This window comes from Aplysia californica, unplaced genomic scaffold (assembly GCF_000002075.1).
Source record: "Aplysia californica isolate F4 #8 unplaced genomic scaffold, AplCal3.0 scaffold00007, whole genome shotgun sequence".
NCBI lineage: Eukaryota > Metazoa > Mollusca > Gastropoda > Aplysiida > Aplysiidae > Aplysia > Aplysia californica.
Window position 1 is genome coordinate 864,865 of NW_004797277.1, and position 14,871 is coordinate 879,735.

At 39.8% G+C, this 14,871-nt stretch overlaps 2 protein-coding genes across 2 annotated transcripts in view; both read right to left on the minus strand.

Annotated features, from left to right (window-relative positions):
• LOC106011603 overlaps nt 1–5,296 on the minus strand; it is a gene marked incomplete in the record, with an annotated part of 37,856 nt that extends 32,560 nt beyond the window's left edge. Inside the window, 4 exon segments of the mRNA XM_013081800.1 lie at nt 1,728–1,888; nt 2,707–2,799; nt 3,881–4,000; nt 4,820–5,296. Of these exon segments, the coding sequence (XP_012937254.1) occupies nt 1,728–1,888; nt 2,707–2,799; nt 3,881–4,000; nt 4,820–5,296 (851 nt within the window).
• A 22-nt stretch (nt 5,297–5,318) lies between these two features.
• LOC101852371 overlaps nt 5,319–14,871 on the minus strand; it is a gene marked incomplete at its 3' end in the record, with an annotated part of 64,598 nt that continues 55,045 nt past the window's right edge. The window contains 7 exon segments of the mRNA XM_013081469.1: nt 5,319–5,470; nt 6,151–6,327; nt 7,842–8,010; nt 8,938–9,082; nt 9,812–9,972; nt 10,441–10,646; nt 14,145–14,213. Coding sequence (XP_012936923.1) covers nt 5,319–5,470; nt 6,151–6,327; nt 7,842–8,010; nt 8,938–9,082; nt 9,812–9,972; nt 10,441–10,646; nt 14,145–14,213 — 1,079 coding nt within the window.

Consider the following 14,871-nt stretch of genomic DNA (forward strand, 5'->3'; position numbering starts at 1 on the left):
TCTCTCTCTCTCTCTCTCTCTCTCTCTCTCTCTCTCTCTCTCTTTCCTTTCTCTCTTTGTAAATATACCTGTTTCTCTGTATGATGTATTATAATGTAGGTGACACTTGTTTTAGACGGGTAATCACCGGGGTGTATCCTTGAGCAGGATACCATAAACCAAGCTCAAAATACAGGGCTCTGCACTGTGGCGACCAGCATTGGCGTAATATTGTGTACTCGATATTCTTTGTATGTATATCTGTGTGTATGTATTCATGTATGTATGTTTGCCATTGTAACTTGAATTTCCCCATAGGGATCAATCAAGTATAATTTATTTATTAACTCTATACCTATAAACATATCAGGGTGTTCTTGAAAACTACATCACAATTGTAAAGATAACTCTATAGGCAAAGCAACCACCAAACTGTTACAGGACAGAGATCAGCTTAAAGAAAACAAGGTGTCATCAATTACAAAATTAGAATTGGGGAAATGAGATTTGAACTTATGAAGATAAAGCACCACTGACAGGTTGGATTTTTTCCATTCTAAAGACAAATTAATCAATGATTACTAAACCAAAGAAAAAAAAACTTACAAAAACCCCACAAAAAAACAACAACCCCACAACCCCTCCCCCCCTACAAATATACCCTACCCCACAGAGACACCCCCTCCCCAGAGCGCTCCAGAGCGACAGCCAAAATGGATGCCCCCCCCCTCCCCCCATAGTTAGCGGGCCTCAGCTGGAGTCTAGATCACTGATTGTAAAGATTTTCTTTTAATAGCCATCGCCTTTTACCGTCTTTAAGAGGCTAATTTTTTTTCGTATCGCCCACCAACATGTATTTCCAAACAAGGCATTAAATAACACCTGTCACTACAAGAACGATCTCCACCAGCCAAAAAATTTACCAGATTCACAAGCGCTGGTGAACATGGATATAGATTAATACAGAAACTTCAAAATCTATTATTCACCCGATCTCTAATGTTTACTGTGGTGTTACTCTATTTGCCTCGTACACAGAAGATGCTAGTTCGAATACCATGAGATGTCCTGACAGGCATCGTCGGCACAGTGTGCATTGTAGACGACCTAAATAGTGTCGAGATCTTTCAAAACATTTACAATGATTTAAAATCACCTGACCGGCGTCTGTGCTTTAAATGTTAAACTCTTCGCTGTTGGGAACAAGCATTGTTTTATAAATGCGAATCCGGCAGAGTTAGCCTGCCATAGAAAACTGCATCTTCCCTTGACGATCAACAGCAACAGTCGGTGCAAAAGTAGGTCTGTCTGCTGGGATGTTATATGCCACGCAGGTCGTAATAATCCCGGAGGACTTGGTCAATGCAGCCTGTTTCCTTTTTTCGAATGTAGGTGTTTTTACAGCCCATAGGCACACGTTAGAAGATCATCTAGGAGGCGGATTCTGTTTCCTGAATGATCAACAATTCGTTACTTCAGAATTACAAAGTTTTATCTGAAATTTTTTGGTCGTTTTGAGTTATCAAGACTATGATGTCAGAAACCAAATCTTCTATCTGCTCTATCAGAATCGTAAGGCTTTTGGTTTAAGCTATTCAAAAAGTTGCATTTGAAAAAGTTTGACACGTTATAAAACACACCATTTTTTACTTCAAATTTCTCAAAACTAGGTACTGAGCAGATAAAGCTTTTTAATTAAGGGTAGCGAATTGTATGTACGTGAGAGTAAACATTGCAATAACAATGACCTGATCTCCCTTCTCTGCGTGGTGATGACCGTGGTGATCTGTACAGTACACCGGCCGTTGTCCTCGGGCTTGCACAGAGCGGACGGCGGACACGTAGGCCGGACCTGGACCACCTCGGGCTCCCGGCCCTCAATGACCACCAGTTGGGACGTCGTCGTTACCTGAAGGACACGGAAGGGAAACATTTGGAAGACTAGAATATCCATTTATCTATGTGCAGTCAAAACTGTCTTTGACAGGTGACCGTCCTACACAGCTTCATTGTGATAGAGAAATTACGAAAGGGAGGAAATGAGAAGTGGCCATTTGTACAGGTGATTGTATTATAGGGGTAGCCGTTAGAGCAGGTTCGACTGTCTCTAGCAATCTAACTCTCTCGCTTCCTCTCTCTTATATACAATGTGTTCATATACAAAGAAGAGAGAGGGAGAGGGAGAGGGAGAGGGAGAGAGAGAGAGAGAGAGAGAGAGAGAGAGAGAGAGAGAGAGAGAGAGAGAAAGGGAAATTGTGTATACAGAATTAAAACAATACAAAACATTAAAGAAGAGACTGAAACGCAGAAGGCTGTTGTCAAACTAATTTAAGCGGGAATTCGCTTTGAAACCGGTGCCTATAGACGTTGAATTTTATTCATCATGTTTACAGTTTTATCTATACATACTGTCTGTGATGTGGTAGATCTAATTAAACTCTTCTCCTTTCGTGGCAATAGAGTAAGTTCAAGTCCTGCGTTGCGAATATGATATGTTTTGTTTCTTTTCGAGTATATTTGTCTGTCTTTTAGAATGTATCATACACAGGGCCACCGAACCTTCACAGGCAGAAAAAAAATAACCAGTCTAAAAATCCCCCCAAAAACTAACCACTTTGCGCCCTGGCATCTATAACATTATCGACAGAAAAGTACCTCTTAAGCTAGAGGCTGCAAGTAAATTTATCGTATCCCCCCTCCCTTTGGATACTTCTAAAGCAGTCTCACCGTCAGGGTTGGGATCAACACTTGGCTGATTTTGTAGTGAGGACAGTCTGGAGCTCCAGGCACCATCCAGCTTAGTTGAGCCTTGCAAACGATCTGGAGAGGAAAAAAGACCAGTGTTCGAATCATTTCGTCTGGATTGACAGCGGATACACGTTTTGCTGGAAATAAATCGTTAATTACATAACAGACTTTGATTTAGGGAGAAAGTGTTAACTGAGGATGGAGAAAGTGGAAAGTCAATATATCCTAACCTATTTGTTAAAAATGTCCAGCAGGTCGATCGTTTCTTAGCAAAGCAGTATAGTAAGAAATGTCGAGAAGAAAGCCTAAGCAATAAATTCCTTATCGTATAGAGATTCAGTCAATGACTTTGAACTACTCTGTCGTATCTTTTGATGTGCCAGGCATTAATCGTATTATCAAAATGGTTTCCGATCAACTTAATTTGAATTCTTTTAACCAGCCATCTTGCTCTTAAAAGAAACTAGAACTGTTAAACCAAATCGCCAACTTTATATATAAGTCTACTGTCAGTTTGATCATGTATTGCTTGTTAGCTATATCATTCATAATTGTTAGGAGTACCCACCACGAGCTGGTGTTTTTAGAGCACTTATCTCTGTTGTTACAATAAAAAAATAAGATTACTCATTATTGTCCAGACGTTGGCACATTGATTTGGTGTTTCACCACATACATACGCACACACACACATATGCACACACACGCACACACACGCACACACACACACATCATGCGCAGACACACACACATTCATACTTACACACACAATACTCACAGACACACAAATACACACACACTAACACACACACAGACACACACACACACACACACACACAAACACACACACACACACACACACACACACTCAAATGACATAAATGAACAATTTGATTGTTAAAAATAATGTTGTACAACCTAGATATCCAGTTTAAAATCAGTATTCCAATAGTATTCTGGTGGTATTAACTTATTTTACAAAATGATTAAGGTGGTAGGAGTTTTATGAATGATGATTAAAATGACCTTCTGTATCTCTCTTTATCTCACAGGAGACGCATAGATCTTTTACGTCTTATTCAACTGGCCATTTGATTTGATTTGAAGGAAAAAAGGCTCCTACAGGAGAGAGATGAACATTTTTTAGACTTACCCTCTTGTTGAACAAGTTGATGTCAAGTTCAGAGACGGGAAGCCTGGCTTGTACGTCCGGGGCTTCAATAACACGGGTCCACTTTTCACTGACACCCTCAATCTGCCACGTAAACTCCACCTGGTGAGAAAAAAGAAGAAGAACACTGATTTGATGTTGAAAGTACAGACTTGCTGTGGAAGCTCGCTGGGTCTCAAACATTTGGCCTATTAGAAGAGGGGTGGCCACTTGGCGTTATTCAAGTACAAAAAAGCAAAGCGGACATGCGGACGAGCAAAGAGTAACCGGATAGTTGAAGTGGTACAGAAGGAAAGAAAGCCTAATCAAAACTTTTAAAAATCAAAAAAAAAAAAAAAAAAAAAAAAAAAAAGAACCCCCCCCCCCCAGGAATTTAGAAACTAAGTCGCACCCTTATTCTCCCAGTTCCACACATACGTATACAAACACAACTATATATCCCCCTCCCTCTTTCCTCTTTTACCCATCTCTCATAGCACTCTACAAATAAACCTACGCTTATCAATCACCATCAGAGTTGCTCCCAAAACGTTTGTACTAGATCTATGTCGTTAATCTTGAAATATTTTCGGTTACTGCTCTATGAATGAGGTGTACACACGAAGTGCTAAAAACAAAACAAAACAAAGAACAACAAAAAAGCCTCCCATCCCCTACAACACACACGTACACACACATACACACTCACATACGCACGCACACACACACACACACACATACACCCCCCCCCCCCCACACACACACACATACACAAACGTGTGCGCACGCGAGCACAGTTCAACATAATTCGGTAAAAATACATTCTTAATTAAAATGTGTAGACGTGAAAATGGGACAAAAGAAGAAGACCTCTTATTAACTGGGGTGCATCTGACTATGATTAGCATACGATTACTGAGTAAGCTTTTTTTTCTTCCTCACCTGGATGTTATTCACAGGCGCAGAAGGCATGGCACAGATAAGTTCAGCATTCCCGTTGACGTCTGCCTCAATGGTAAGTGACAGCGAGGGAGGCAGATCAGGGCACTTCAGGGGGGTGGTGGTGGTGGGAGCTGGGGTGGTAGTGGTAGTAGTGGGCTTAGGGGTGGTTGTAGTGGGCTTAGGGGTGGTTGTAGTGGGCCCCGGAGTGGCTGTAGTAGGCGCTGGTTTGGGCGTGGTGGGTGCTGGTTTGGGTGTGGTGGGCGCTGGTTTGGGCGTGGTGGGTGCTGGCTGTGGTGGGCGCTGGTTTGGGTGTGGTGGGCGCTGGGGCATCTGTGGTGGGCGCTGGTTTGGGTGTGGTGGGCGCTGGTTTGGGTGTGGTGGGCGCTGGGGCATCTGTGGTGGGCGCTGGTTTGGGTGTGGTGGGCGCTGGTTTGGGTGTGGTGGGCGCTGGTTTGGGTGTGGTGGGCGCTGGGGCATCTGTGGTGGGCGCTGGTTTGGGTGTGGTGGGCGCTGGTTTGGATGGAACGGGAGCTGGGGCATTTGTGGTGGGCAGGTGTGGTGGGGAAGTTTGTCCTTGCGTGGGCGCTGGTGTGGTGGGCGCTGGGGCACCTGTGGTGGGCTGTGGGGAGCTTGGAACTGCTGTGCTGGGACCTAGAGTAATGGAAAAAAGTACAGACTAATTGTGTCCAACTAATATTGAGGCGACTAAAATTAAAAAACCCAACAACAATACAAAAAACAAACAAACAAACAAACAAACCCAAACAAGATGTAAACATGATCAAATCGGATTTCTAAACTCATTACCTGTCAGTCTGAAGTGCTACTTTTGTTTTCTTTTCAGATATGAACATAATATGTTGCTTTCAGGGAACATTTTGACGAATGCGCTCAAACGCTAGAATCTTCAGGTGAGCTACCAACCAATTAAGAATGTACGCCACCAGCAAACCAGACCTCTAAACAGTCGGTTGTATGTTAACTGTGAATCAATTAATTATACTTCAACCAGCTGAGCTGCTCATCCCCTCAGAATTCAAACCAAAAGTTCTAAAACGTGCACATTTTCTTCATACTTTTATCTCTACACTTTCGGCTTCTTCACCCAAAAAGTCATCAACAAAGATAATTTCCACTTTCCACTGAACAAAAAAATACCCTGAATTTAAAATTATTACTTTGCGAGTGCTATCAGAATTTAATCAGACTTTATATTCGTTTTGAACATAATCAATAATGACTTCGACACTTAGGCTATGAGTGAACAGAAAATGTAACAACAGTAAATAGTAATCTATACATGCGTTTGTTATTTTTAATGTTGGGCTCACCTGCAGGGACACAGCCCACAGGACATTGTGGGAAATCTGAGGTCGGAACTGGCTTACTGCTGGTAAAGACAGAAGGAACTGGGGCTGTGGTGGTAGGTGCAGGGGTTTGGGGGGCTGCAGTTGTAGGTGCAGGGGTTTGTGAGGCTGCTGTTGTGGGGGCAGGGGTTCCTGGTGTACCTGTGAATGGTGTAAGTAAAGTGCAGTCTGTGGTGAGGACCAAACGTTTTAAAAGAGAATGCTACACGTGAAGACATACAGCAAAAGTTCGCAAAGTCCTATAGATGTATAGATTAATCTTTTTAAAATGTGAGTACATAGATACATGTTTGAGGACAGGTAAAGCCAACATATAACGCTTGAAAAAGGGACTTCGAAAAAATTAAAAAGTGGATTCTCACTTACATAAAAACGTTAGACAAAACATTTCAAGTTGAAGATTTACTGGCACCTTCAAAGAATAGTCATATATAAAGGGCTTTGATCGCAACACTGGGCAACAGGGCACTTTGAATTATTGAACAGCTTAAAAAGGGTTTAGGCTCTAAATCCCATCATTCACTCCAGAAATTCTGCGTAGGTTTTCCCAAATCTCTGTGATTTAACCCCAGTGGGATAATAAAAATGTACGGGTAGAGTACAAACAAAACAAAAAAATATTACTTCCGAGTCTGATAACAGACTGGAGAGAATACGGAATTTATTAAAATACCTGACGGAGAGTTAGAAGAGGGTGGGCAAATTGTATCTATTAAAAAATTAGTTTGTGTCTTCTCTAATTTTGATATTTAGAGAAATCTAAGAGAAACCATTTTCAAAAAGCCGTGAAGGTCACAATGCCCCCATAGATATAATTGAGATAATTTATGTAAGAGGCGGGCTGCTGACCCTGCCTGTCAGATCCAACATGGGTTGAGGGGGATACAACATCCAAGCAGAAAGACCGGGATACCCCCATAGCAATTATCTCGCCACCCGGGAACTATTATCCGGTCACCTGTGTGCAAAGTCGAAGAGCCTATATAACCGCTGCACTACAGACACCGGCGTTCTGAAGCAGTCAACATCCCACAACATACGGAAGCTAAACAAACTAACAGCTACTTTTTTCACAGGTAGATATTGAACATTGTCCATTCAGAAATAGCTCATAATACACGTCTGGGGTCAGTAACGAGTAAATAGGAAGCAAACATGGAGGCGTGGGAGTGGTAGCTAAACCAGTATATGAAAGACTTTAACCCTTGTAAATGTAATGCTCTTCTGTCTGTCTGTCTGTCTGTGCGTTTGTCTGAGTGTCTGTGTGTCTCTGTGTGTGTGTCTGTCTGTCTGTTTACCCGTCTTTTTGTCTGTGTGTGTGTGTCCAGTGTCCCTGTCTTTGTCCCTGTCCCTTACCATTTTCCTCTCATTTTCGCCTTCGATGTCATGCCCTCAATGTAATTATATCTCCTTCGATGAACTTATGTAGAAGATGGTATTTCCGATTACAATTTTTTACTGGTAGTTTTAAAACAATGGAAGAACACCCATTGACCCACGACCATGTTCGGAAAAGAACTGACCTTAGATAGACCAGACAGAACAAAAAAACAACAACAAAAAAACAACAACAAAAAACAACCCACAAACAAGAAAGGTCACGTCAGTATAATAAGAGCCCCCCCAAATCAAACAAACCCAGTTTCAAGTTGTACCTTGAACAATAATTATATTCGTTTCCACAAGGATTTCCACGTGCACCAACCAGATGTGCACCTCTTTGATGACGCATCTTGTGTTTCCGCCTCCTATTATCAGACTGTCTTGTATCGAGGTCGTGATTTCCTTGTGGGGCACTGGACTCTCAGACACGCCTACTAACACCTGAGGTGAAACAATTATTTAAAGTCATAGTACATAACCTTTCAAAGACTTCACTATTTTCCGTAGTTGTATCGTGATTTTGAGTTGGGGGTTTTTTGGGTTTTTTTTCGTTTTGTTTTTGTTAGTCACATCATGGTTAGAAGCAAACATAGGAGGATAGCAAGAACAGCTCTTAATGTTCTGTAGGCCTAGCGAGATGAAGTTTGGGGAAACTACACGTATTTACAAAAAGCCTTTCATTTATTTAAAATTTTAACGTTTTTTATGTTCTAAACATTTCTTATCGTCTTAATTAAATACCATATATCTGGCACCCCCAAGATTAATTGTTATAATAACGACACGTACATACCATTGCACACTCATACTTATTTACACACTACATTAGGTATATAGATAGAAGGATAGATAGATAGATAGATAGATAGATAGATAGATAGATAGATAGATAGATAGATAGATAGATAGATAGATAGATAGATAAATAGATAGAAAGATGAATAGATAGATAGATAGATAGATAGATAGATGGATAGATAAATAGATAGATAGATAGATAGATAGATAGATAGATAGATAGATAGATAGATAGATAGATAGATAGATAGATAGATAGATAGATAGATAGATTGATAAGGAGGAAGGGATATATATATATATATATATATATATATATATATATATATATATATACATATATATATATATATATATGTGTGTGTGTGTGTGTATAAGAGAGAGAGAGATTGAGAAAGAGATTGAGAGAGGGAGAGAGAGAGAGAGAGAGAGAGAGAGAGAGAGAGAGAGAGAGAGAGAGAGAGAGAGAGAGAGAGAGAGAGAGAGAGAGAGAGAGAGAGAGGGAGGGAGAGAGAAAGCTGAAGCTCACAAAAAGAACCGATTGCAGTGAAAACTGATATCATGTCTTACATTGTTCACAAAAATCTGCAGTCTCGTCTTAACGCTCCAGGACACAAGGATCTTGCAGAACTGATTGGTCCAGATCTTTTGGCGGGAAACAGATACGTACCAGGACTGGCTGCCTGTACTCACTATCACATGGATGTATCCATACCTACAGGTATTATAAACATATCAAGGTGGTCCTAATAAGGTATTTACATATAACTATTTCAAGGAGTTATTCAAATGTGTTTTTGATCGCCCTGTAACTTATAAATACTTTCTTTCCTTAGTTCTGTTTTCTCATATGATTATTTCGAAAATTCTATAACAGAGCATTGCTACATTGAATAGCATTTTTGTACTTCTCTTACACTTAAAAGGCGTCGACGAACCTAAAGTAAAAAATATGTTAATATTCTAAAAGAGATGAGTACGTCATAACGTAGAAGCATTCACCAAGAAATTAATTTTAAAAAATAACGACGATGTTTCATAAGTACTTGGCGACTGTTTCTCCCTTTTTTTTTACTTTCTCAACCTTTTAACAATATCAATAGATTTTCCCATATGATGCACTTGAAAAAAAAATCTCAGTGACGACACTTGAAACCTTTAAAAAAAGTATAAAGCATTGTCAGGAAAGCTCTGTACTATCGTAAAGAGATAGCTTATTTACTGATGCAATATAATACACATTTAAAAAGGCAAGGAACCCATTTCCCCTTTGACCTTCAAAATTCAAACACAAATGGAGTTAACATTATTTTCCTTGCCCTTCAGAGAATATTTTGGCTCGGCCAGGTGCTCTGACGTCAGACCAGCGGTTATGTCTTCAAAACAACATGGATGTTTTGTAATATTGTAGTAAAGAACCTCTGAGCACCCAGGAATCTCGCACCTGTATAGAAGGGTAACTCCAGGTTCGTCTGGCCGCTCTCCGCCGCTGGTGAAGATGATGGTCTCCTCAGCTAACTCAAGCAGTTTTACGTCAATCTCTATGGTGAGACCCTCGTTGCACTTAGCGGGGTTGGTGATACAGGTGTCTTTTAAGTGGGGAATCTAACAATAAAAAGATTAATTTCAGGTGAGAGGTTTTGAAGTTTTTGCCTCTTGACCTTGATTTATGCAGAGATAAAGGTGAAAAGAGGTCTGAAGGGAGACATTAGGACACAAGTATTTAAACAGTACGCTCCATGTACAACAGTCTTTTACGTTCAAGGGTTTATAGAGTAATATTAAGTCCTATCTTTTTACTTTGAACAAAATCATCTTTACAATGATTGAATCTATTGTGTTTCGTGAAAGTAATGTTGACCACTGTAAAATTACCCTCACTCCATCTTCACTAGAAAAGGTAGAGTATTTTCCCTATATGACTGTTATACTCCAAATACATGATTTGATTTGCGTCCTCGAAAATCCTTACGTCTCTTATATACAAACTATAAAACTAAGGTTTTAAAAAAATGCTCATTCAAAGCAACCATTAAACTGAAAAGTTCAGACACTTCTCAACATGACATTTACCTCCAAGAATTGGTCGGCTTTCTCTAGTATCAAGCCGTTGACCACATGGTTTGGGCCGCCGACTACCACAAGTTCTTGCTTGTTCGACACAACAGTGGTTTGAGTGACCTTGGACAGCGTCCATACGTAGTCCGTGACGTTTATTGGGGCTCTTGTGACGTGTTTAGGGGTGGTCGCAGGAAGAGCGGTGGGCGTGGTGGACAATTCTAGGGATTGAACATAGCTCCGTTGTTTTCAATCGGCGATTTTGCGCCATTACTTATCAACATATTATAGTCCTACGATGTGAAAAAGAGAATAGCTGTGCTTGGGACAACACATAATATTAGTTAAAACATTCTTTTGACGTAACATACGCCTCCTGTTAGAATGAGTAAATTTCAGCCAATGTCATGGTATTATGGTTCTTCTTCTACAAATAATGTACATGCGGAACATTGTAAGCAAAGTACAGAAGTTCTGAAGATTAAGAAAATCAGTCCTTTTGCCGTTGAAGCATCACATCTCTAGATAAATGATAAATAAAGAGTAAAATTCCTCGGACAGACAGATAAATCGGTTTTATATTCCTTCAGGTGGACAGTGTGATGACTTAACCTTTCTGATAAAGTGACACTATAAATATCTAACACACACACAAAACAACAACAATAACAACAAAAACAACAACAACAACAACAACAACAACAATAACAACTTAGGAATGTCCTCTGGAACGAGATTTCTTAAATAGAGTAAGCACAAAGTTTGATAGTCTCTAAAAATGATACACAAATTGGGCCTTGCAATTTGTTCTCTTATTTTGAGTAACAAGTACCCTTTTTTTACCAATGTTAATCAAATAACTTTTTTTTTTGGCTCAAGAACAGGGATTGCATTTAAATGACAGGTAACATTTCATCAAGGAAGACGAGTTTAAACATTACAAGTCCTCTGCTAGGAAGCGATTTTGTTGTTGAAATACCTAATCAATTTATCTTAATAACAATAACTGTGATTTTGAGGCGTAGAAAATACATTCAATGTATGCTATCTAGAACAAAATACGGTAACAAGAGAATAATAAGTTTAAAAAGTTTGAAGAGTGAAATGAGGAATAGTTAAAGGGAAAATGAGTACCAGGTACGCCCATAAAACAGCACAAACGCCTCCTCGAACAACAAGAAGCTGCTAATCATTTGGCAGGTTTTATGTTCCATCTTAATAATCTTACATAATCTGTTGGAAGCGTTTTTAGTTTTCTTTTTATGATATAAACTTATATGTAAGCTACCAGCCGATAAACATGATGGATGATGTCTGTGGTATCTGATCCTTAATGTATGAATTTTGTTTTAACCATTTTTGAGATCAGCAATTTGTAACAATTATCAAGAAGAATCAGTTGAAAGGGCCCAAACAAAACGAATTTCTACTCTGGGTGTAGCCTGCTAGATTTTATTCGATTGTATTTGACAGTGAAACTGGTGAACTCAGTAAAAGTGCAAAACTACGCTTTTTGTTTGTTTGCTGGTTTAAAAAAAAATAATTCAGCTGTTATTACTTACATCAAATAAAACTACACATAACTTCAACTTAAAAAAAGCGAATAAAGAAAGGGGACGGAGGTGCGTGGGCATAAAAATCAAAGTGCGCATCAGGATATTATTATCATGTTTGTTATAAGCAGGACAGGCGCCGTTCTTACTCTCTCCTATTGGATGTCTCCTTTAATTGTGTGTTGAACTTTTAGGTTTTCTCATCTTTCTGCTTTAGTTCTGACAATTGGTTGCTAATGCAACTCCAAATCATTATTTCTATAGTAAAATAAAATATACTTCTCATCGAGAATTTGTTCATTGCTTTAACGCAACAGAAGGGAGATATATTTGTACAATTCCCAGTTTGATAAATCATGTTCTTGAGGCATTAGGTGCAAAATACACTGCATCGTAATTTTTCCTGTGTCATTCAGATGATAGATGGAAATGAGAAATAAAACACTACTGGAATTTAAAAAAAGGTATGGGCTCGACGTAAGAGAACAGTTTATGAGGACTGCAGTTAGTAAACAAGAAACAGAGAATCAGAATAAATCAAGAACAAGCGAACATAGTAAAAAAGGGAAAGTGGTCACGCACTATTTCTACGAAAATTCAAATTATACTACTCTGCGTCTTTCTACGAGAAACTATGAAATGATCAGAATCAATATAATGTGACAAGACCAAATACAAGTGATAAATGATGTGAGAAGTAACAAGCGAACTACTCAAAGAAAGGTTCTCTCGGCAGACTACCTCCGACGAGTCCATTGTTTTGGAGGACCTCTCGGACAGACATCCAGACAAACAAGTTGGACAAGGTCACTCTAGCTGTTGGTCCAGCAGTCCTGCTTTTTCCCAGGAGAAGGGGTCTTGGTTCTCCGTAGAAGAAAAACGGTAGACTGATCATCCTGGCTTGTCCCACTGTATGCCCATTGACATAGAGATCAAGACTGCCGTCCGGGTGCCAAGACAGCTGAAGCGTGTACGTGGCTCCTTCTTCTATCTCGTATGGAACGCTCATTATCCATTTCTTTTTCTTTGCTTGCAAAATACCGTGGAACTTTCCGTCCTCGTAAAAGATCTGGAGGCCCATGTCTCGTTGTTGGTCTTCAATGCTATCCAGAACATAGATACGCCCAGTGACTGTCATTGCGTCGCGCCTTGTCCTTGCTTGTGCCGTCAAGACATCTTCTATACCTTCACCCATTCTCTGGTTCGCATCAAAGGAGCTGAATTCAGTTTCAGTTTCTCCACCCTCCGCTTCTATACTTGCTTTTATATTAGAAAATAGTTCTGAGTTGTTCTTATAATTCATTTGCAACATAACTTCAGCCGTCTCCTGCTCTTGTGGCGAGTATTTTTGAGACAATGGGACGAAAGCTTTGTCATCGAACTCCACTTGGATCTGGATAGTGAAGCCGGTATCGCATTTGAGGAGGTTGGACACACAAGGGACACATTCCAGCTCTAAAGCGTCTTGCTCATGAAGAAGACTCAGCTTTGCCACGCCAGTGTTGGCGACTGTTAGATTTGGCTTGCCGTACACAGTCATTGCTAGGCTTGGGGTGACCACCATCTTGTCCCTGAGGTACAGGAATGTCAGGTTGTACGCCATCTTGGCGTGGTGGTCGAGTTCCTCCAAAACACAATCTCCCGGCGGTCGGGGAGTTGTTGTTGTAGTTTTTGTTGTAGCTGTTGTTGTTGTGGTAGTTGTCGTTGTTGATGCTGTTATTGCTGGAACCATGGAGATTTATATGAAGTTATTGTAAGGTTAAGCAAAACCATATTCCACAAAGAATCATTGAATGTGGTAATGTAATATTATTGATATCAAGCTATCAAACTTTGGGAGAGGTAGAAAGGAACTAAGCAGCAAGCAGAGAGTTAACAGAAAGCATTAAACACAAAAAGCTAACTCCATCCAAATACTCAAACACAATTTTCCAACCAAAAATACACCACAAAAAGCAGGAATGAAGCATTAAAATAAAATTTTTGAGCGAATATTCATGACTCATGCTGCTAACCGGCTGGACAGTATTACTATGTTTTTCTTTTTAATTAAAATTGGAAAGCAGAAAGAACGACAAAAGCTACCAAAAAAAAATAAATTAAAAAATCAAATGGAAAAGAGACGATCAACAGAAACTAGACAGTCTACACCAAAGCTGTTCTCACTCTCTTCGGGTGTCGTTGTCGGCCCAGGGGTTGTTATGATGTACGGGAGCAAGGATGGCAAGACGATCTCTGCAAGAAAATGAGGATATATATCCTTCTTTAATATGTTACAGCCACATAAAAAAGGAGGAACACTTTTATATACCCCGTCTCTTGCCAAAACATATGCAATTTGGATTTGGATTGCGGGAGCAAAATCTTTACTTGAGGGATAAGTTTGCAGGGGATTTTGGTGCAGGGAGGGGGTTGGGGGGGGGGGAGCGGGCTGAGTGTCATTTCAGACAAACAATATGCTTAGCTGTGTCACTGAAAACCTAGGATTTTTGTACGTATCAAATAAGGATTTAACAGTGAAGGGAGACCTCGAGGGGAAACGAAGATTTCATTTTATCTCCAAATTTTAGTTCTAGGATCAACTCTGGGTTTTCAAAGTGTTTTAAAAAATCCGTCTTGGCCTCTCTACTAAGCCCTTCAAATGTAGGCCATGGCACGATATTGCAGACAGAAAAGACATTTCAAGTATGAAAATATTACATCGACAGAAGAACAACAACAGAAAACTCACAGATAAATAGCAACAAATATTGATTTAATAATAAATATTATATATTTTGTTTTGATCATAAGTATTAAAAAAACACTTAAAAGTCGGAAAAATACAACATGATTTACTCTCAGAGACAAACAAACACAAAGTAGCAAAGACAGTACACACACACACACACAC